The sequence below is a fragment of the Pinus tabuliformis genome, chromosome X (assembly GCF_031772625.1).
Source record: "Pinus tabuliformis cultivar Carrire ecotype Pingquan chromosome X, CPIR1, whole genome shotgun sequence".
Classification (NCBI taxonomy): Eukaryota; Viridiplantae; Streptophyta; class Pinopsida; order Pinales; family Pinaceae; genus Pinus; species Pinus tabuliformis.
In genome coordinates, this window is record NC_142308.1 from 140,132,174 (window position 1) to 140,157,010 (window position 24,837).

The 24,837-nt window shown below is 39.9% G+C and overlaps 1 protein-coding gene across 1 annotated transcript in view; it reads left to right on the plus strand.

Moving 5' to 3' along the window:
- LOC149138853 (Metallopeptidase M24 family protein) overlaps positions 1-24,837 on the plus strand; it is a 538,903-nt gene that overhangs the window by 339,716 nt on the left and 174,350 nt on the right. Inside the window, exon 8 of the mRNA XM_089448420.1 lies at positions 20,820-20,862. Coding sequence (XP_089304546.1) covers positions 20,820-20,862 — 43 coding nt within the window. The remainder of the gene's footprint in view (positions 1-20,819; positions 20,863-24,837) is intronic.

Genomic DNA, 24,837 nt, shown 5'->3' on the forward strand with positions numbered 1-24,837 from the left:
CATCTATATTATAATGCTGTGTGTTTGGAAACATGAATGAAAATCTTTAAAATTATGTTTAAAATCTTTAAAATTATGTTTTTTTATAAAAAAAATAAATATTTAATGTATTTTTTACAACGACCAAGTCATTGAAATCGAGCCGGCCGAGTCATTACCGTTACGGAGTCGGAGTCGGAGTTGATCCTCGGCCGAGTCGGAGTTGGAGTCGGAGTTTTAAAACTATGCCCTATCGTCACAATAGTAGAAGATTTTGTGCAATTGAGTTCAGGTGGCCAAATTTAGATCTATGGATAAATTGGTTGGGTGATCTTCAAAACCATTGGGCATGGAGTCCAACTATTAAACAAATGAGATCACAACTCCAATGAGCAGGTTGTACAAAGCATGAAAAGTCACAAGTCCTTTGACTGTTTGGGAGATTTAGAAGAAAGAGGACTGAAGGAAAGCATAGATTATAGATGGCCAGAATAACAAATATTAATGACAGATAATCTAAGAGAGGAGCATCAATGAAATCCAATCTCATAAACTAACATTCTCAGACACGGAAGAAGACAATTATATAACAGAGAAAACACTGACAGGGAGAAGCAACACATGAATTTCCTACTAACTGCTCATTAAAAACCGTGAATACATTCAAGATTGCTAAAATATATTTGGACTACAAGTGTTTTTCCAATAAAAGCCAACCCTGTTTACATATTCATAAACTGTTTATATAGTGCTTTACGTAATAGTTTTACAAAATAATAGTCCTCACATAATTACAGAAACAAAGATATTTTAAATATTTTTCAAGTTCATGTATGCAAAAGATAAACTTAAAAATATCCTATATGTCCTAGAATAACTATAGGAAAATATATTTTATTTAAGCAAAAAGAAATCTCTGTCAACTACCTCCCTTGAAAGTAGAACAAGTCCCTAAACTGTAGTTTTGGCTTTTCTACTAACATAACAAGTCCCTCTGCAAAAATCCATCAAAACACCTTCTTCATTCTTCTTCAATTTTGGTAGAAAATCTCTAGCCTTCAACTCTAGAAATGGGTTTATTAATGTTGATCCTCAGCTTTTTAAATCTAGAGTGGTTGTAGTTGTATTCGCACAAGCTTGTTGACTGTCCATTCCAAACTACAATACCTGTTTTCCCGCGTTTCAATAACCGCCGACTCATCCATTTGTTAATACTCTATACTGTCTTATCAGAGAAGTCTCCTATTTATTGTTTCACCAATATTCCTCGGCCTCTTGCGCTTTGCTCCTTGTAGTTGCCGACCCATTCATCTTCTTACCTTTCATGTTAGACAATCAGAGCTTTACTCGTCGGGACTTTTTAATTAAAAGACATTACAAAACAATGAGTTTCAATGTTCCCTTGGCCCCATTTTGTTTTGCCCTTTCCTGTGTTTGCTTTGCCATAAGACCGGGGGCTGTGACCATATCACCTAGTCTTGAGGTGTTAAGGCCTTTATTTGCTGCCGAGGCTATTTTCCTTTGTTAATTGCTTAGAGCCTAAGGTTCCTTTGAGTCTTAACGACCATGCGCTAGTCCCAACATTAGAGCCCCCTCTCATCGAAACTTTTTCAAGTGGAAAGTATTACAAAAGCACCGATATCCTTCAACCTCCAACTTGCGATCTCCGATCTGACATCATCACTGCCACATGGCACTTCGTGAGTGGTGATACATGTCACCCTGATTTGCCCCCTTAGGACCATTCAAACTGCCAAAATTGCCTTCCACGTGTCTACCGTACCGCCACGTCATGTTGACGTCAGATGCCACGTAGCTTTATCAGATTCAATCATATGCCGCCACGCGTCTCGCTAGAGGAGAGAGAAAAGGGCCCATTCTGCTTTGGTTTTGCGATGAATTTCTTTGTTAATTTGTTTCGGCGTTCCACGACGGTTTCACACTATCTATGTTTTTTCATACCGCAACCTCGCATATCGCAACATCTGAAAGTTGTTACCCATCTGATTCGCCGATTGCCGATTCGCTGATTTGCCTATCGCCATTGTCCTCCACTATTGCGATCGTCGATGTGCTATTGCTGCGATGTGCAAGACCTGCCAATATGTGATTGCGATATCTCCCAGACCTTCGATCATCGATGTGCCCCGGACCTCCAATTGCCAATGTGCTCTTTCCTTCCTTTGAAAGGCTTCAAACCCTTAAACTTTAACATGTGATATCTTTTTATCCAGAAATCCATTTTTGGACTTCCACATACCTTTGGAAAGCTTGTTCAGAGCACTTTCCAATGTAGGCTTTGAGTCCTTCTGATGCTTGGAAAATAACTGCAAACTTCTCTACTATTTACTCAGATTTCCAAAAAATGTTGACAGCCCCGCTATTAAGAAATTTTTTGAAATACTGACACTACAACTGTCAACGTTTCCAAAAAAGATTAAAAAATGCGAAAAGATTAACATGTGATATATTTTGATCCAGAAATCCATTTTTGGACTTCCACATACCTTTGGAAAGCTTGTTCAGAGCACTTTCCAATGTAGGATGAGTCCTTCTGATGCTTGGAAAATGACTGCAAACTTCTCTATTATTTACTCAGATTTCCAAAAAATGTTGACAGCCCCGCTATTAAGAAATTTTTTGAAATACTGACACTACAACTGTCAGCGTTTCCAAAAAAGATTAAAAAATGCGAAAAGTTTATTGTGATAACAGAGGCATTTCCTGGGAGGACATTGTTATGAATTTAAAATTCATAACAATTAGATATTTTAATGTTATTTTAATTAATGCAATAATAAATGAATAATTTTTTAATTAGTTGTTCTAAATGAAGAGACAATAGTCCCAACAGAGATGTCTCTCTAAATAGGCATAACCAGTCAACCCCTATTTATGGAGTACCGCCACAACCTTGTACTCATCCTTTTCATCATCAATTAATAAAAATATTACTTATGACTATGTTTCATACAAATGTCTATGTTTGCTAAGCGTTAGGCATCAAAGTCTATTATTCCATTGGTATCAGAGCGGTTAATTCTCTCTACCTGTGTTGTGCCCATTCCACTGTGTTTCAGTGCACTGTCTCCATCGCTGTTGTCACCATTATCCATCCGTTCTAGATTCCGCTGTGTCCCAGTTTCGTTGTTTTTCCCCACTCAAACTGTTGTCCCATGCTTCCTATCTCACTGTCGAGCTGTCCAAATCATGAGTCGATCCCCGCCATTCTACATCCAATTGCTCTGTTGTAGCATCCACATTCCTGTTGCAGCATCTACATTCATTCCACAACAACGCTCTCTGTTCTGCGCTGTCCATGGCCGCTGCCACATCTCACCCGCACCATCGTCTGCATCTGACCACGTTCTGTCACAGAGCGCTGTGCCACTGAGCTTTAAAAAATCCCACGGTAATCTTGTCGGCCGCTAAGACAGATCCGAAACGTCACCTATCCTTGACCCGCCACCGTGTTTTTCATTAAAAGTCGTTTCGAGTGGTGTATAACTATATATTCATGTGTTTTTTTTTTCTCCACCATAAGAGTTTCACAAGATTTGATTCAGCGTCTGGAGGAGAGATATTTCTGTGGTAACATATATGTATATCTATATATATATATATATGTTAAATAATTATTATATAAATTATATAAATTAAGTTAATTAAAAAAATTTATTATTATTATTTAATTAATTTTTTTTTGGGTCTTCAAGAAAAAAACAAAACAAAATGGCAAGCAACAACAATGACGATATGAAAAAAATTCAAGAGGACATCAACAAGTTAAATAAACGCCTGGATAACGTCGAGAAGTCAGTTAGTAAGCAGGACCAAATGGCCAATGATATCTCTTTTTTAAAAAACTTGATGAGCCAGCATTTCAGAGGGACTGATCCACCTTCAGCTACATAGAGTCCCAAGACTCCGGAAGGTGAGAATTCTCCAGAGCATGAGTTCCTGAGGCATGAGAAACCGCGAATACCGCAAATTCACTTCGAAGGAAGCCAATATTATACCAAATCTTCCAAAAGGAACCATCTTAAAATAAAAAATGAATTACCTAAGTATGATGGTAAGAACTATAAAGGCGTCGTCGTATGGGTAAATAAGATGGACGCCATTTTTTTAGCGAACCCTCCACTCGGCGAGCAAGAAAGAGTCATGATTGCATCCAACTACCTAGCAGCAGAAGCGTACGATTGGTTTCTGTGGTGGTCATCTAAATGCAAAGGTTGCTCATTCAATTGGCAAAACTTTAAAAACGCCTTGATAAAAAGGTTTCATGGCGAGGAGGAGGATGACGTCTACGGAATATTCGTTCACCTGAAACAAAAAGGATCAGTGAGTGAATACACTCACGAATGAGAAGTATTAGCAATAAGGCAGAGAGGGTTCTCAGATGAAGAGTTGTTAAAAATGTATCGCTGTGGCCTTAAAGATTACATTTGCGAAGAATTAAAATTGCATAAACCCAAAACCATTGAGGATGCCAGACACGCAGCTATAATTATCGAGCAGAAATATAAACTCCACAAGGCACCATATGCCAGTAACGAGAAAACTAACAGCTACTCCAAGGGGAAGTCAGGTAAACCATCATCAGCTAACACTAGCATGTACGTTCCACCACCAATGCAAAATGAAGAAAAACAACAATCTAGTGTTGAAAGGAAAAATGATGGAAAATGTTGGAAATGCGGAGACAAGTATTACGCAAGACACAAATGTGCAACGCAAAAATTGTACAATTGCGAAGCCGAACAAGAAGAAGAATCTTCAGAAGACAGCTCTGACGAAGAGAACAATGAAGAAAATGCAAACCCTAGTCCAGAATCAGAAGAAGATATGCCACAAATTTCTTTGGCTGCCATCACAAGGATAGCTCAGCCACAGACACTAAAGCTTAAAGCTCACATCAAGAAGCATAACGTTATTGTTCTAATAGACTCAGGAAGTATGCACAACTTCGTAGATGTCAATGTTGCAAAAAGACTGAACATTTTTGCTTACCCTATAGCAGATTTAAAAGTTATGGTAGTAGATGGAAAACGTATAGATGGAGTAGGCAAGTGCCATAAAGTCAAGTTGCAACTAAGCGAATATGAAATGGAGTCCAGTTTCTATACAGTCCCCCTAGGGGGAGTAGACGTCATTTTAGGGATACAATGGTTACAAACACTAGGCACGTATTCAGCGAATCACTAAAAGCAATTCATTAAATTCAAATGGGATGGAAGGAAGTATAAGTTGTATGGGTTCCAAGCTCCACCCACTCAAGTAATCTCTGCTCAACAAATGAAAAAACTTATCCGCAAGGGAGCCCTAGCATTTGTTGCACAATGTCAGCAATTGGAGTTATTATCGGTACAAGGGACTCACCAGCCATCAAAAATTTCATGCTTGATCCAGGAATACGAGAAGGTTTTTCAAGATCTACCAATGCAATTACCCCTTGAAAGGCAAATTGAACACATCATCGAAGTCAAACCAGATTTGACACCAGTAAACGTTAAGCCATATCGTTATCCCCATCACCACAAGACATAAGTAGAACGATTAATATAAGAGTTGCTGAAGCATGGAATCATTACGGAAAGTAGAAGTCCATACACTGCACTTGTTGTATTGGTCAGGAAGAAGGATGGATCCTTTCGATTATGTATAGATTACAGAGGGTTAAACAAAATCACTATCAAACATAAGTTTTCGATTCCGTTCATTGATGAAATGCTAGATGAACTACACGGTGCATAATACTTCTCCAAATTAGATCTAAGATTAGGTTACTACCAAATACGAGTAAGGCTAGAAGACGTCGAAAAGACAACTTTCAGAACTCATGAAGGGCACTATGAGTTCAAGGTTATGTCTTCTAGATTAACAAATGCTCTAGCCACATTCCAAGCTACCATGAATGAACTTTTCCACCCATACTTGCAGAAGTTCGTGTTATAGTCTTTTTCGACGATATTCTCAATTACAGTAAGACATGGAAGGAACACCTCAAGCATCTGGAAGCAGTACTATCTATATTAGAGAAGAACCAATTCTATGCCAAGATATCGAAATGTACCTTTGGGCAAAAAGAAGTTGAATACCTAGGACACATTATATCCAAAGAGGGAGTCAAAGTGGACCCCAACAAAGTTAAAGCAATCAGAGAATGGCCCAAACCCAAGAACGTATCCAAGCTAAGAGGATTTTTAGGGCTAACCAGGTATTACAAAATATTTATAAAAAACTACGCACATTTGACAGCACCCCTGACCAATTTGTTAAAGACGAATGCTTTCGAGTGGAATGACCAAGCAAACAAGTGTTTCGATAATCTAAAGGAAGTAATGTCAACCACACAAGTGCTAGCGACTCCGAACTTCTCCAAACCGTTCATAGTGGAATGTGATGCTTCGGGATTCAAAATTGGAGCTGAATTAATGCAGAACAATCACCCTATAGCATTCGAGAGCAGGGAGCTTAATAAACGAGAAGGCTTGAAATCATCATACCAAAAGGAGATGCTCGTCATCATATATGCTTTAATGAAATGGCACCAATACTTGCTCGAGAGTAAATTCTCAATCCGAATTGACCACAACAGCCTCCAATTCTTACTTCAACAAAAGACATTTTCAACTGAACAACAAAAGTGGATGGAAAAGATGTCAGCTTTCGACCTGGAAATATTGCACAAAAAAGGGAAGGAGAATGTTGTAGCCAATGCACTCTCATGTAAGGATGAAGACAACACATCATGTGCCCCCATGTTAGTTGTTCTAGAATGGTTGGACGAAATACTAGCCGGATATGCCAAGGATGAGGATTGTGAATCTATGATTAAAAATATCAGTCAATATACCAATTTCGAGTGGAAGAATGATATAATATGGTACAAAGATAGAATTTACCTAACACCAGCATCAAAATTTAAGGTGAAAATTCTAAAAGAATCTTACAATTCGCTTGCAGCCGAACATGTCAGATTCTACAAGACTTACTACAACATTCGACAGTCATTCTATTGGAAGGGCATGAGCAAGGAAATTCAGAAATATGTTGCAGAATGTGATATTTGTCAAAGGAATAAGAGTGAAAATATTCCAACCCTAGGTTTGTTACACCTGCTACACATTCCCAACCAGAAATGGGAAGAGATTTCGATGGATTTCATAGAAGGACTACCTGCGTCTGACGGTAAGGACAAGATATTTGTTGTAGTCAACAGACTCACTAAATATGCCCATTTTATGGCCATCAAAAAAATGGACACAACTAAGCAAATTGCAGATATGTTTTGTAAAAACATCTACAAACTGCATGGGTTCCCCAAAGTGAAGGAATTCTGCCACCAGGCAGGAATATCCCTCAACATGAGTTCAACTTATCATCCCCAGACAGATGGTCAAACTGAGGTCGTGAATAAGTGCTTGGAAACATATCTTCGTTGCTTCGTCACTGATAAACAAAATAAGTGGACTCAGTGGCTACACCTAGCGGAATGGTGGTATAACACCACCTACCATACGTCAGCTAAAATGACACCTTTCCAAGCTCTCTATGGTTATGAACCACCCAGATGGAAGGATTTTGCACTACTCGATTCTAGGGTTCCAGTAGTCAAAAACCACCTAGAAGAGAACCAAAGGATCGTTAACTTATTAAAAGAGAATCTAACGATGGCACATAATAGAATGAAACAATAGGTTGATAAACATCGCACTGAAAGGGAGTTTGAAGGAGAGTGGGTCTTTGTTAGACTTCAACCATATAAGCAGTTGTCATTAAAACAAGAAGGAAAGAATAAACTATCACCTAAATATTATGGTCCATATCAAATAATCAAAAAAATAAGTAGCGTGGCTTATGGGCTGAAGTTACTTGACAACTGTCGAATCCATAACACCTTTCATGTATCAAATCTGAAGAGAGTACTAGGGCAAAACCAAGTAGCTCAAATAGAAATATCGAAGACCGATGAAGAAGGAAGAATTGTCCTAGAACCAGAAGGTATACTCGCTACCCGAGAGAAGGTACTACGGTCCAAAACAATAAAGGAGTACCTCGTCAAATGGAAGAAATTACTAGAGGAAGATTCGTCCTGGGAGTCAGAACGTTTTCTTCAACAACACCCGACATTACCCATGCTTTGAGGACAAAGCATTTTTAAGGGGAAGGCAATGTTATGAATTTAAAATTCATAACAATTAGATATTTTAATATTATTTTAATTAATGCAATAATAAATGAATAATTTTGAATCATTAAATTAGTTGTTCTAAATGAAGAGACCGCAGTCCCAATGGACATGTCTCTCTAAATAGGCATGACTAGTCAACTCCTATTTATGGAGCACCGCCACAACCTTGTACTCACCTTTTTCATCATCAATTAATAAAAATATTACTTATGACTATGTTTCATACAAATGTCTATGTTTGCTAAGCGTCAGGCGTCAAAGTCTATTATTCCAGACATCTGGCCGACATTGTGCTGATGTCTAGGTCTTGAAGTTGGAAAGGTGGCGTTGGTTTTTGAGCTCTGACACACACTTGGATTTCTAGGTTGATGGTTAGCAAGTAAGCCTGATGGTACCTAGAGAGGTTGAAAGCTTGAGTCCATCTTATTCCCACCCAGATAGATTTCCTTGGTAAGGAATCTAGTCCGTGGCACTGTGGTGCCTAAATTGTTGAGAGACCAATGGATAGATTTCCCTGGTCAGGAATCTAGTTCGTGGCATTGCAGTGCCTAAATTGTTGAGAGACCAATCGATAGATTGCCCTGGACAAGAATCTAGTCCATGACATTGCGGTGCCTAAAGTTAAGAGGGAGTGTTGGAAAATGTAACTAGGTTCAATCTTCATTTAATGTATTTGAGTCATCTTGTAATGTACTTGTCAAAAGAATAAAGAAAAGAATTATTATTATTATTATTATTGTGACTTATTAAAGCTTGGGTCACCATGTTTTAAGTCAAAGTCCCCATTGAGGACTTCTAGGACTTATTCTGAGTCAATAGAGTCATTGTACTTTTAAAGAGACCCTTCTTGGGCTTTTGAATCTTGTAAAAAGGTTAAGTATCGAGTCAAATGTAATTTATGTATCCTCCACATCAAGTCGGCCTAAGGACACTAATTCGACCTCAGATGGAGCCTATAAATACAAGCAAGTCGAACTCATTTGGAGCACACTCTCTCACAATAAGTTCGATATCTCTTGAAGCCAGAGGAAGTGTGAAGTATGAAGTCGGGAAGCTAAAGAAAGTGCGAAGTACGAAGCTGGGAAGCCAAAGAAAGTGCGAGTTTGGTGGAGTCTAAGGAGAAGAATAAAAATGAAATTTTGGTGCCTCTCTCTCTTTGTTGTGGAAATTCCAACACTCAAGGAACCCCTATTGCAACAAAACTGAATTTACTTCACCTACTTGATTTTAATATACATTATCAAGTTATTTTTTGAATAATACTGAAGTAAATTACTTCTGCAGCCTACACCAAATTAATTTGATTACATGAAACAAGAAATTGAGCAAAGAACAAGGTATATAGGACACAGTTATTTTTGGACAAAATAATCCCCGAAAAAACCCAATGTGGGAAAACTGGTGCAGCAACTTAAAGGATTTTCTATTATTAAGCAGTAATTTTGGATGCCCTCCCGACAATCCAGTGACAGAGAAAATATAATGGTGGAAAACTAAGTGAGTTTACCTCACTTCACCCGGTAGATTTCGGCTGATCCAGTGTTAGCCTCACTCTCTTAAAAATCAATAATATATCCAATTATTAAATTAAATAAATAAAATCATGAGAATTCCTCAAACTAAGGAGTCTTGTTTGGATGAGAGATTCTCTCCAACTTGCTCTCCTAAATTAGTGTGTAAGTTGAGAAATTGTCTCAACCAAGTGAGTCTAAGATAGATGCACTATTTTAAGACCACTTACTCATGTATTTAAATGTATTATTAAATTTTTTGAATAATGTGAATTATATGAGCATGAGAGACCACATGATGGCTCTCTGCCTTTTCCGCCAATTTAATTTTTGTGTGTTAATTTGCTGTGCATATGGTTATATGGGTTTGTGATTCTTCTTCATCCGGTAGCAGAACTGGCTAACCATGGCTATCTCTGCTTTGGCCCTGCATGGGCCCTGTGTTAGCCTTATAGGCTCTGCATCAGCTTCTGCGCGTCTCTTCTGCCTCTGGAACTTCTGCGTCAACCTCTCCTGACAGTTTCGGATTTCTGCATGAGGGCAACTTCTACTCTGCACTGACCCTTCTAGCTCTACGTCAGGCCTATGTGGGCCCAGATTGGCCCAATGTTAGTCCTTCTAGCTGCTGCGCTGCATCCACTAGTGGCTCTCCACCACTCTGCCCAGTATTTACTATTCTTGAACTATCCCTGCCCCTCTGCTACAGAATGATCACTTTGTTCGAATTTCTCAGCTTCCTGGCCCTAGAAATCGAATTCCAGATCAATTCTTTCTCTCCGTGTGTCTTTCTAAATGAACCCCAAACCTCCTTATACTTTCCTCGTTGAGACATCAACGCCCGAGATTAAGTCTCTAATCAACGACTAAGATTAAATCTTGACTTGATCTGCTTTTTAGAACATTCTCACCCATATTTTGATTAATACCCATTAATATTTTAATTTTCCTAAATTTAGACTTAGGAACCCCATTAAAAATATTAATTATTTTAATAAAATACAATCCGTGTGGAATTTCACCAAATGGCTTCTGGGTTCTTTAGAACTCATGTGCCTTAGCCTCTCCACCAATTTACATGGCTAGAGCACATTCGATGCTACCAAAAACTAACACTCCCTCTTAGCGAGGAAAGTGCTCTAGTAACAATGTCCAACTGCACACTGCTTTGTCTTTGAAGCATCTCCTTTCCGCACTGTTGCTTCCACAGACACTATGTTGCTGCTGCTACTGTACTGCTGCCCATGACACTGCCACTGCCACTGCTGCATCTGTATTACAACTCCCTCTGCATTTGCTGCTAACACTGCCACTGCTAGCTCTGCATTGCATCATTTTCCAATTGCTGCTGCTCAGCAACGGAAAACCATCCAAAAAATTCTGAACTAACTATGTTCAGCATAACACCATGTGAATGTTGGAATCTAACTCCTACTTGTCTCTGACCCTCTGAATCTCCTGTGCTATTGTTGTCTTCTGCACTGTGCCATCTGCACTGCTGCCAACTTTGCGATGCGTTGATCAGTGTTTGCTCTTAGGCTACTGCATCTGTCTCTCTAATCAACCTACTGCATGATATGACACTAAGTCCATCTCGCTATTGTTGAATCTCGGGCTGTAATAGCAAGGATTTGATCCAAGAGGTGGGTTCCTCAAGGATGCTGCCCGCATGTAGTCCTCCCGACTAGAGTTCTATATCACCCCATTTCCCTCCTGGAAATGCGTGGGCACTCATGGCAAACTCATCTTCGTCAATTTTTGCTGGAGCAGCCTTAGGATCATGTTTCTCATCCTTATCCTTTTGCTTCAAAGGACACTGGGATGCAAAGTTGCCCATCTCGCCACATTTGAAACATTTCACCTTCGAAATGTTCTTCCGCTTCTACTTCTGCTGTCCCTTTGATGCTAGAGTTGCATTCTCCTCTTCCTCCTTGGTCCTCGTGCCACTCCCATTGTTGCCATTGAGGTTGACCTTAACCAGATCCCTCCTTAATTCTTCCTGTTGAAGGGCTGCCCACATCTCTTCCCATGAAAGTAGTCTTTCCCTGCCCAATATACTTTGGAGGAAGACTTGCTATTCATCTGAGACTCCATTCAGGGCTGTCCTTACCATTGCGGTAGACTGTGTAGACCCCACTGCAACAAGATGGTCTCTGGTGTCCTGAAGACGTTGAAGATAGGAGTTAACCCGTTCTCCCTTATGCATCAATGTCTGTTGCAATTTTTGTTGTAAGTACATCTTCCCTTCTTCAGAAGAACCTTCATACAGTGAAGACAAAGCTTCCCACATTTCTTGGGCTGTATCTTTGCCCTGCAAGTGTGAGACGACATGATCTCAAACTCCATCGAGTATGTACCGCTTCGCCTTTGCTTGCTCGGCCTTGTACTTCTAATTATGATCATTGTCTGTGGGAACAACCACAACACTCTTGACGTAAGCTTCAAGATCATACTCCTCCAGAACAACTAAGATTTTGGTCTTCCATATGACATGGTTGGAAGCTCCTTCCAACCTGTCTTGATCTCTGAGCCCATGTGATGCCATCTCACCCAAACTGTCGAATTGACTGCTATAGTCACTGAGCAACACTGGTCTGCTGCTCGGCAAGTGAAAAATTCAAACTTTTAGCGAGAAAAGTCCTTTGAGGAGAAAATCCTCCTTCTATGTGTAATCGTTCTTTTCTAACGAATTTCTGCCCTGACAGAAACTGCGTCCTTCAAGCACTGCGCTGAGGCTCTATGTCACTCCCTCTGCTTCTGCAAACTCACAAACTAGAAATCATACCTCTGTTGACTCTCTCAGAGAGAGATTTCCTCAAAATTTCTGCTTCTCTGCAAGGACTGCAGAATCCCTTCAAGGGGATTTGAATTGCTGCCAAATGCAACTATTGGCCTCTCTGTTGAGCATTGGATTTTCTCTTCCTATTTCAAAATCAATGCTTCGATACCATGTGAAAATTCCTACACTCAAGGAACCCTTACTGCAGCAAAACTAAATTTACTTCACCTACTTGATTTTAATATACATTATCAAGTTATTTTCTGAATAATACTGAAGCAAATTACTTTTGCAGCCTACACCAAATTAATTTGATTACATGAAACAAGAAACTGAGCAAAGAACAAGATACATAGGACAATTATTTTTGGACAAAATATTCCCCGGAAAAACCCAATGCAGGAAAATCGGTGCAGCAGCTATGAGGGTTTTCTATTATTAAGCAATAATTCTGAATACAATGCTGGACGCCCTACCGGCAATCTAGTGACAGAGAAAATATAATGGCAGAAAACTGAGTGAGTTTACCTCACTTTACCCGACAGATTCCGGCTAATCCGGCAGCAGAACTGTTTAACCTCGGCTATCTCTGTGCTTGCCCTATGTCAGCCTTACAGGCTCTGTGTCAGCTTCTGTGTTATCTTTTCTGCCTCTGGAACTTCTGCGCCAACCTCTCTCGGTTGTTCTGGCAGGTCCTCGACAATTTCAGATTTCTGGATGAGGGCAGCTTCTGCTCTACACTGGCCCTTTTTGCTCTACGTCATGCATGTGTGGGCCTAGATTGGCCCAACGTCAGTTCTTCTAGCTGCTGCACTGCCTCCACTAGTGGCTCTCCGCCTCTCTGCCCAGTATTCCTGAACTATCCTTGTGCCTCTGCTGTAGAATGATCACTTAGTTTGAATTTCTCAGCTCTCTAGCCCCAAAAATCGAACTCCAGATCAATTCGTTCTCTACGTGTGTGTTTCTAAATGAACCCCAAACCTCCTTTTACTTTCCTCGTTGATACTTCAACGATCGAGATTAAGTCCTTAATCAATAGCTAAGATTAAATCTTGACTTGATCCGCTTTCTAGAACATTCTCACCCATATTTTGATTAATACCTATTAATATTTTAATTTTCTTGAGTTTAGACTTAGGAACCCCATTAAAAATATTAGTTTAATAAAATACAATTCAGGTGGAATTTCACGAAACAGTTTCTAGGTTCTTTAGAACTCATGTGCCTTAGCCTCTCCACCAATTTACATGGCTAGAGCGCATTCGATGCTACCAAAAACTAACATCTGTTTCGTGTCCTAGATTGGGAGATCGATGTCTTCCAAGTTTCGTTGATGCCGGAAGCTACTACATAGTCGAAGTTGCTGGAAGAGAGGTCAAAGATCTAGTTGACTGACTTGGTGTGTAGGGAAGGTTTGGCCTTTGTCTAGGGTGAAGAGTCTCAAAGAATTCTATTGAAAGGAAGAGAATTTTGACTGGGTTTTCCCCTCGAGGGGGGTTTTTCCCTGGCACAGTGTCTACATCTGGTGTCCATTGTTTTATGTGCTATGGCTTGGTAATTGCTTGATGAACCAAAAGAAAGAAGATATAAAGAATCGTAATAACAAATCAAGAGCATCACAAGTAATTATCAAGTATAAGAAAATCTTTCTACCTTTCTGATTTTCTAACACAATCTTCCTAGGTGCAGTGCACCTGGTAACGTGCTGTAAGGATGGGAAGATTGTCACCATCTTCGTCAGATACACTGAGGTGTTAGAATGTTGCAATGTTCTTTTGAGGGTAGAAATGTACTTGACTACCAAGGTAAATGGTTGTGAACACTACTCCCTAGGTAGAAATGTACTAGGGAGTTTTGAGGCCTACTATGATCCGTCAGGGTAGAACTGTACCTGGGACCAGGATGATTGGTCTAGGATCTAGTTTTCTATTTTCCTTCAGGTGGGATGCACCTTGTAACCCATAGTGGGGTCAGAAAGATAGGTGGTATGGACCTTCCTTCGCTGTTTGCCTTGTAAGCTGCAGTAAGGACGGGAGGGACCAGTACTCTCTAAGGAGTTGGACATTGTTTAACCTTTATAGGTCAGGAGTGTGGCCTCATGTTACTCTATGACTCGGATGCTATGTACCCTTCCTTATGGAGTGAGAGAGAATGGAAATTACCTCCCTGGCTAAGTGGGAGTGTTGGAATTTGGGTAGCCATGGTCGGTATTTTCATTGAGGAAGAAAATCAAATTTGTAATAATTATTTTGCCTCCGAAAAGCGTCAAGCCGGCTCCAACAGTTGACAGGTCGGTTGGGCCACTCTGTGGCACCATTTCAACCCTCTAATGATGCATATATATTAGGAGAAATGTGCTCCTCATTTGGGCATACAAATTTCTCATGGAAGAGTTCTGATTTAGCCACAGGAAACGAAGGATAAGGAGGACCGAAATTTCAGGAGTCCGAATTTCTAGGAGGGCCGAAATTTCAGGAGCCCGATTTTTGGGTCTGTTGTTTCTCTTAGTTGTCTCTCTGTTTTTTGGATTTATGAACTCATCTGAATTCTCTCTCATAAGGAAGGAAGTTTTTCTGGGTTTTCCTCTGTTGGGGTTTTGCCCTGGCCATAGGCCCAAGTTTTGTGTCTCTGGTCTCTCATTGTTGCACTACTGATGTTCTTATTGTGATAATTTAATGTCTAAATGTGGATTGATGACAAATAATGCTAATGCTAAATTTGTTTTCCTAAAGATAACTACTGTGAATATAATCTGCTCTTAAAATTTGCTTTAAATTTTAACACTTTCAACATGAACAGAGTGAATGGAACTCCCAGTCTGTGGAAGGAACTTTGACAAAATCAGTTATCTTCTCCCAACTGGGCTGTAACTTGGAGATTCACAAAGTTTTTGACTTGAGCTACAAGTTGCATTTTCTTTCACAAGCCTTTAGGATCCCTCAGACTCATTGCATCATTGTAAATTGCTTCCTGTCTAGGATTGTGTAAAAATTTCTGTTTTCCCACCCCGGTTTTCAGTTTCACCTTATTTCTCCCATGTAGTTAAATGCCCTTTCCCATAACCATACATTTAACAAGCTGAAAAATAAATATTGCTGAAAACACAAATTCTGGAAATTTTACAGAATGCTGGAAATTGCAGAAATAAAAATCAGCAGTCATAAACAGCCATTAAAACACATTTAAACACTGAGATTTTTGGTCAACTTGACCCTGGAAAAACCCCCTACAACTCTCGGGGAAAACCAGTTTGAGAGCTCTTCTTTATTTCTGGAAAATGCCTTTTACAGTGAGAAAATTTTCAGCAAATAAATTTCAGCAAAAACAGAAATTTCCAGCAAGCAAAACTTATCTGTTTTCAGCCCAACAGACAATCTGAAAAATGCTGTACGAGCTGTACGGACCGTACGGATGTACGGACTGTACGAATGTACGGACCGTACGGACTGTACGGACGGCCGTACGGACTTGTACGGACAGACCTCGAAAACTGTGCAGAAAATCGCCTCCTCGATATTCGTGCTGAAAATCAATTTTTCACTGTTTTGCTCACAAAAATCTGCCTTTTTCTGCTTGTTCTTTGAGCTGTACGGATTTGCTGAAGTGCTGCCTTGGTATGTGTGCCAAACTGCTGCCTCTTTCTCCTCCTTGTCCAGAAATCTCCCTTGCTCTCTTGCTCTCCTTCTCCCAATCTGCTCATGAAAGAATGAATGATCTTTTCCTCCTTTTCCTCCCTTAACCCAACCCTAAATGACTTTTGGGTGATCCCTAAATCCAATGGCTGAAATAGATTTAGATCAATGGCTGAGATTAAATGCTCATTTAAATCTCACTTTCTATTTTTTAATTCACCCCACTTTAATAAAGATCCACTTAGTCATTTATTTCCAAAGTCACTTTTCCTTTCTAATTTTTCATTGACTTTATAAAAGTCACTTTAAAATTAGACTTAGTAACTTTATCACTTAAAGTCACGTTTAAATTAGATTTAACTTTATAAAAATTATAAAGTCACTTTAGGAGAAAAATTAAATTCTTTTGGACACTTTTCCCTAGGCCAAGATCAAAGCCTTAGGGAACCACCTGTCCTCCGGTACCAAATTTCAACACTCCCTCTTACCGAGGAAGGTGTTCCTCACCACACCCATCTTGTCTCTGAAGTAGACATGCTTGCCCCGTGGTAAGGCTTTGGTAAGAATATCTGCAACCTGCTCATCAGTGGAAATATACTCAAGCTTCACAGCTCCCTTATGAACATAGTCTCTGATGAAATGATATCTGATCCCGATATGCTTTGACCTGTCATGAAATACTGGATTCTCCGTGAGTTTAATGCAACTCTGATTATCACAGTAAATCACTGAAGGTCTCAACGGCTGACCAAATAAGCCAAACAACATCTTGCGAAGCCAGATGGCCTCACAACTAGCTAGACTGGTTGCCATGTACTCTGCTTCTGCTGAACTCAGTGCTACTGATTGCTGCTTCCGGCTGAACCATGACACTACTGCTGAACCCAACCCAAAACAACACCCTGAAGTGCTCTTCCTATCAGAAGCACAATCTGCCCAATCAGAATCAGTGTATCCTGCCAATCTCACTCCATCTCCCTGCCTGTAGTCCAGACCATAATCCACTGTCCCCTGCAAGTACCGCAAAACGTGTTTTGCAGCCACCCAGTGAACCTTCCTAGGCTCACACATAAACTGACTCATCGTGTTGACTGCAAAACAGATATCTAGTCTAGTGTTGACCAAATACATCAAGGAACCAATCAGCTGCCTATACAATGTGGGATCCACCAACTCGGAATCCGAAGCATGAATCTTCTTCCAGTTGGTGATCATCGGTGTCGAACAGTACCTGTCCTTCCCTGAACAGTACCTCATATCCTCTGTCCTCCAAAGCTGAGACGGATATGAGGTTCTTCCTCATCCCTGGCACATAAAGAACATCTGACACTTTCAAGGGAGGTCTGGACTCCCTCTGAAATGTCAGTGTCCCCACCCCGACTGCTCTAACAACTCTGTCATCACCGAGTACTACCTCAATATCAGTGCCACTCTCTGAAAGCTCTGAGAAGTACTCCCGGACTCCTGTCATGTGACGTGAAGCCCCACTGTCCACATACCAGATACCTGAAGATGCTCCGCTAATCGAGGGAAAAGCATGCTCCCTCTGAACCTGTGTGGCAGGTGATCCTGCACTAGAGGACTCACATGTAGTGAACGCAAACTCCCGGTCAAAACGACCTGCAAAGTCCTCAATCTCTGCTGAAGCTGCCACGTCCTGGTTCTTCCCCTTCTTCTTCTTCTTCTCCGGACACACAACTGCATAGTGTCCCATCTTCTGACAATTCCAACACTTCACCTTGGAATAGTCCTTCTGTGTGTTACCCTGTTTACCTTTACCTTTGCCTTTGCCCCCACCACCGCTTGTGGAAGCCTGCTTCTTCCCTTTGCCTTTCTTGCCTCCTGCCACCAGTGCTACGTCCTCATCCTGCTCAACTGGCTTGGCTGCCCCAAGCTGTCCTTTCCTGATCTCTGTCTGAATGCAATCATCCCAAAACCTCTCCCATGTGGGAAGGGTCTCACGTGCACAAACCCCATCAACAAAGTTCAACCATGAACGGGGGAGGCCATTCACTGCAATCCGCACCAACTCAGTGGGTGGAATGGCCTCTCCAATCGCTGCCAACTCATCTCTCACATTGGTAATCTTTGTGAGATATCCAGCTGCACTATCATTACCCATCTTAATGTTCTTCAGCTTCTCCTTCAGGACCATCTTCCGGTTCTCATTGGTACTCTGGTAGAGATTGGACAATGCTGTCCACATCTCATGGGCATTGCTCTTTCCTCTCACATGAGGAATGCAATGGTCTTTGATTCCGTCTAGAATCAGCCTCTTACCCTTGTTGTTCTTTCTATTATAAGCTGTCAACTGAGTAGCATCAGTAGGCACAACAACAGGGTGCTGTGCTGTATGCACCATGATATCCCAGACTTCTGCCTCCTCAAAGATACTCTGCATTCTCTCCTTCCAAACGCTGTAATTTGTATGCCCATCCAACCTATCCTCCACCCTCAATCCCAATGACATCTTGCTGTCCTAAAACTGAAAAATAGCACTGCTGTGGTAAAGATAAAACTGCTGTTTATAAAAAATCAGCTTGCTGGAATTTTCTGAGTGAAAAATCAGCAGCTGTAATTTTTTTTCTTTTGCTGTCCCAAACTGCCCTTCAGCACTCAAGCTCTGATACCATGTAAAAATTTCTGTTTTCCCACCCCGGTTTTCAGTTTCACCTTATTTCTCCCATGTAGTTAAATGCCCTTTCCCATAACCATACATTTAACAAACTGAAAAATAAATATTGCTGAAAACACAAATTCTGGAAATTTTTCAGAATGCTGGAAATTGCAGAAATAAAAATCAGCAGTCATAAACAACCATTAAAACACATTTAAACACTGAGATTTTTGGTCAATTTGACCCTGGAAAAAACCCCCTACAACTCTTGGGGAAAACCAGTTTGAGAGCTCTTCTTTATTTCTGGAAAATGCCTTTTACAGTGAGAAATTTTCAGCAAATAAATTTCAGCAAAAACAGAAATTTCCAGCAAGCAAAACTTATTTGTTTTCAGCCCAACAGACAATCTGAAAAATGCTTTACGAGATGTACGGACCGTATGGATGTACTGACTATACGGACGTACGAACCGTACGAATTGTATGGACGGCCGTACGGACTTGTATGGACAGACCTCGAAAACTGTGCAGAAAATCGCCTCCTCGATATTCGTGCTGAAAATCAATTTTTCACTGTTTTGCTCACAAAAATCTGCCTTTTTTTGCTTGTTCTTTGAGCTGTACGGATTTGCTAAAGTGTTGCCTCGGTATGTGTGCCAAATTGCTGCCTCTTTCTCCTCCTTGTCTAGAAATCTCCCTTGCTCTCTTGCTCTCCTTCTCCCAATCTGCTCATGAAAGAATGAATGATCTTTTCCTCCTTTTCCTCCCTTAACCCAACCCTAAATGACTTTTGGGTGATCCCTAAATCCAATGGCTGAAATAGATTTAGATCAATGGCTGAGATTAAATGCTCATTTAAATCTCACTTTCTATTTTTTAATTCACCCCACTTTAATAAAGACCCACTTAGTCATTTATTTCCAAAGTCACTTTTCCTTTCTAATTTTTCATTGGCTTTATAAAAGTCACTTTAAAATTAGACTTAGTAACTTTATCACTTAAAGTCACTTTTAAATTAGATTTAACTTTATAAAAATTATAAAGTCACTTTAGGAGAAAAATTAAATTCTTTTGGACACTTTTCCCTAGGCCAAAGATCAAAGCCTTAGGGAACCACCTGTCCTCCAGTACCAAATTTCAACAGATTGTTGCCGATTGGATCCATCTGCTTCTTAAATTCTTATTCTTCTTCAAGGTTGAGATACAATTTCTTGGAGAAGAATTTCTACAAATGGGCAATGAAAGTTTAGGTTGAGATAGACTTTTAAGAGTCCCCAACACAATTGTTTATCTAGAGAGTTCATGGTGCTGTGAGTAGTTGTTGTAGGCATGCCAAAAGGAAGTGAAGTTGCCACAATGGCCTGAGAATTTGTCTGACACAGGGTTTGAATGCCCATGAGTCCTTGAATTTCTTTGGATATCATGTTGGATATTATACATTACAAATTGAAATGTGGTTACGTTTTAATGTACTAATCATACATTTAGATTTCATTTCTAAAATCCGCTTTCTATGTTTTTTATTTTTAATTGTTTTAGTTTCAATTGTCTTTTAAGGAAAATGTTTCAAGAATCCCAAGGGATGCTTCCCCACATTTATGGATGGCATCTTTAGTAAACCATTTGACGTAGGCTAATGTGTCTGTCCCAGGGGGATTAAAACCAGGCACTTGTTGGCATAGAACAAGCCAAATGCCCAGCACAACTAGGCAAATTCCCAGCAACATTTGTAACAACCAGATGAGCTAACCCTTTGGGCTGGTTTTAGTCTTATGAAAATGTGCCATTGGGATTATTTTTGTTGAACTCTATGAGCTTAATCATCCATGTAATGTGTATATCTTCATTTGCAGTTAGACAACTATAATAACATCGATCTCTTTTGGTCATTTGATTTGTTTCGTATTATTGATTTTTGGAAAAATCATTTAACTGAAATGTTGATTTTAACACATATTCCTCGCACCCAATTCCTTATTTGGTTTATGTTAGTTGTTTTCTGTTTAGTCATCTGTACAAATACATGCTTGAACTCCATTTCTTGTCTCAATTTACTTTTCCATGATTGTGTAAACTTGAAATGTTTTTGTGATTTGTTTTCCTCACAGTTCTGTTCTCCACTATGGACATGCTGGAGCTCCAAATGATAGGGTAAGTAAATGTGAGGATTAAAAGGGTGCCTTTGTTTATTCCGTTGAGAATTTGAGATTCCTTAAATTGAAGTAACAAATTTTTCCTTAATATTTAATTCAAGTATTAATGTCCACTAATGGCCAAAGTTGGCCTGCTAGACTATAAAATGTACATAGAGAAGTGAGCATTGGAGGCTGCATTTCTGTTATGACCCCCCAGCAAATATAAGGGATCACTAGTATTAGTAAATTGTTGATGACTTGGAATTGGGTCCACATGATTATTGAGTGATTGTAGGTATCTATAGGAGATTATTATTGTTATTTGTACACGTGTATATGATTCTTTGATACTCTTACCTATTTGGTTAATTGGAAAATATTCTCCTATATGTTAGGAGTTGTGCCACTAATTATTACTATTGTATTTGGGAATCATTCTTCCCGTTTGAACTGTATTCAATATTTCTCTGGTTATTCTTGGTAATATGGATCTTAATAGGTGGTATTAAAGTGAGTGATTCTTGAATCAAGATTCAACACTTGAAAGGAGTTCCTTGTGTTTATGTTCGTAACTGGAAGATATACTCTTATGTGAAGAACAGGCCGAAGGCCATGTTCCTGTTACCATTTGATATTGCATGTCATAATCCGCATTTTCATTGACTTTCTTCTCTTGCCATCGCAACGCAAGTATTTTGGAGCTCAATTGTAGATATATGTGGGGAAGGGCTTGGAGAGTGTGCACCTTGATCCATTTTGCTCAAGCACCATTTGTCAAATGGATGGAAAGAACAAAGGTGTAGAAGCATTGTTCGCTTGGAGGCATTTCCACAGGGATGTGTCATGGTGAGGTTCCATTTTAGCACACATGACACATATTGGAGGTTCAAAGCATGATATGTGATAAAAAAAAGGGCTAATGAGCATAAAAAGAGGAATGCTCTTCTTAGAAAGGTGTCATGTAGCATTAAGTCTCACTTGGGCTTGGCCAAAGGCCCACCTATTGTTGAACACGCTGTTCAAGGAGATGGCTAGGGCATGTTGGAGGCAACAAGGGGTGAAAAATACCCTAATGGTGGAACTTCCACATATTTGATCTCTCTTTTCTTTTCATTGCTATGGAAACAATCTTTAGAGAAGGGTGAATTTGTCACATAAGAAGAGATTAGAGTGGAGTCTGTAAACCCTCCCTAATCCATGATGTAACCATGAATAGTTGAAGGATATTTCTTGCTGTAATATTCTGCTTAGGGCTGTTAGCTTAATTTTTGAGAGCTGTCCTAGCTAAGGAGCAAGTCAAAGTGTGAGACATTATGCTTTTCTTGATCTTTCCATGAAATCAGATTTGAAAAATGTTGTATTGTTGGTTGTTAATGTTGAAGGAAATGTAACTAGGTTTGGTCTTCATAAATGTAATTTTGATATTTGTATTTATTCAAGAAAAAGAGAAATTATTTTTATAGTATTTGTCAATGAGTTTCGTGCTCATTGAAAATAGGTCAAACACATTTTAAAGTGCTTCCAGAAAGTGAAAGTCAAAATGTAATTATGATAAGACCCTTTGAGGGCATGTTACATCATGTATGTCATCATACAAGGTCATGGGAACACCTCCAAGCATAGTCAAATCCTCTCCTAGCATCAACGAAGTCTCCAAGCAGCAAAACGATGAATAAAAGTTGAATTATAGTGCAAACTGTAAGTTGGCCTAATGGACAGTCATGTCAGCTTGAAGAAGAGGCACAAACCTCTATTTATAGAGGTTGTCCAGTCCTCAAAAGGACAAGGAACTCACTCTGAATTCTGCACACAAGAAGAGGGCTGGAAAGGACGAAGAAAAGACAAGGAAGAGGGCTACAAGGGCAGCGTAATAAGAAGACAGAACAGCAAAGTAAAGGAGGACATTTCTGAAGCAACTACAGTCACAAGTGCGAGGTCAAGGAAGGTTTGACTGCGGCCATAGCAGCAGAAAATAATAGTTCAAGTATCATCACTGTTTGGGTTGGAATTTAAGGTCTACAAGGCCTCCCTCTAAAGCGAAGGAGAGACCCTCACAAACGAAGGAAGAAAAGAGAAAGCCGAGGAAGAAGAGGACTGTTTCTAGGGCTAGAAACAGTCACACGTGCGAGGTGCAGTAAGGGTATGACAGCAGCTAACAGTTCTTTGTTTGGGTGAGAGATCAAGCCTCCAAGGACTCACAAGCCTAGTGAAGGAGCCCATCATTCTAAAGTAAAAGGACTCTAATTGGAAGACGAAGTGCTGGAAGACAAAGTGCCGGAAGATGTGCTGGAAGCATAGTTTTAAAAACCGTTTTGAAAAACCGGTAACCGGTCAAACCGGCCGGTTAGCTAGCTGGCCGGTCGGAACCGGCCTAAAAACCCGGTTTAACCCATCACTTGCCCGATTTTTTGACCTAACCGGTAAAAACCGGCCGGTTTAGGACAAAACCGGCCGGTTTGTAACAAACCGGCCGGTTTTGTCCTAAACCGGCCGGTTTTAGGCACAACTTGTGACATGTGATCAGAGTCGGTACTACATTCAGTGTGCTCATGCCCATGATGAAAATTTACAAATATGGTAGATAAATACACAGATATGTGGCACCAACAAATACCCAAGTTCTACAAAACAAGTGACAGGATGAGAAATGTGGATATAGTAAACTGTAGCACTTATCTAAACATAGACCAACTGGAGTGAAAGAGACCTAATCTTTAGGCTCTGATGCCAAAATAGGTATAAGCTAAAGGTGGGAGCAAGATGGGAAGCAAAAGCACTTCAATTTTATTAACTTGGAGAACATAGCTTATCCATTAAAAGTGAAGCGAGGGTCCTTAGATAGAAAAGGAACCCTATCATAAATTTGACACCTTATGTAACTCCCCAACATACCAATTTAATATATAAATAGGAGTCATGCATACAGCTGGAGAATCTAAATGATAAACACTATACTAGACGACAAATTGTACTAGAAGTTACAACTTACAATGTCATGACTCACAACAAGACAAAGTCACAAAGAAATATTATAATATTACAAAATGTGATGAGCACAAGTGAGTCATGACAGGATTGTATGGCTTGACTCATGACAGTGACCTCACAAACAGTGCAACAGTGATGACTGCAGCATGACAGAGAGGTATGGCTATGATCTATGGACAGTGAAAGTGGCAATGACACAGTAATCCTCTTGATGGCAGTAACCTGGTATTACGAGTAAGCAAGTGACAGCAGTGTTAGTGGACAGTTGGATCAGTGGGAGCAGTGAAAAGTTGCATAGAGGGAGCAGGAAGTGCAAAAGGAAGATGCAGTGAGAATAGCAGTAGGCAGCAGTCATAGAGCAGCAATGAATGTGTGAATTGATTGATTGTAAAGGAAACTGAAGACCCCTGCAGACTTAGTCTGCATATCTTTAGACTTGGGGAGTCTTGTACTACCTTCCAGGTTTACCTGCTAAATGTTGGATGTACATCATACATAACTGAGCTTATTGTTGAGCAAATTCTTGTGTACTCTCCTTGATGTCATTGGTGGCATTGATACTGAGGTTGCAGATCAGGCTGAGGCATCCTCAGACTCTGAACCAGATGATGTCTATGTAGCTCCTGATGATGATCCTGTGTCTAGTAGTGGTGATGGACTTGATGATTGATCATGTGTACACTGTAGACTTGTAGTAGGCCAATGGCCTCATAGCTTGCAGCATTGTTTTTGGACTTTATAGGCCATTTAGAGCCTCATTTCTTATGTATTTTGCTATTTTGTCGATGATATGTATTGCACTTGGTGCCATTTTGATATAATCACCTTTGCATGGTATATAAATGAGCAAACTTTGCATATTTTGTCTCTATTGGCTTGGAATCATGGTTTTACATCTTAAAAATAGTTTTGTTTCATTAAAAATTAATTATTTAATGTATTTTTTTAAAACCGGTTCGTTTAGACCAAACCAGTCCCGGTTAGACCGGTTCCGGTCGGTAAA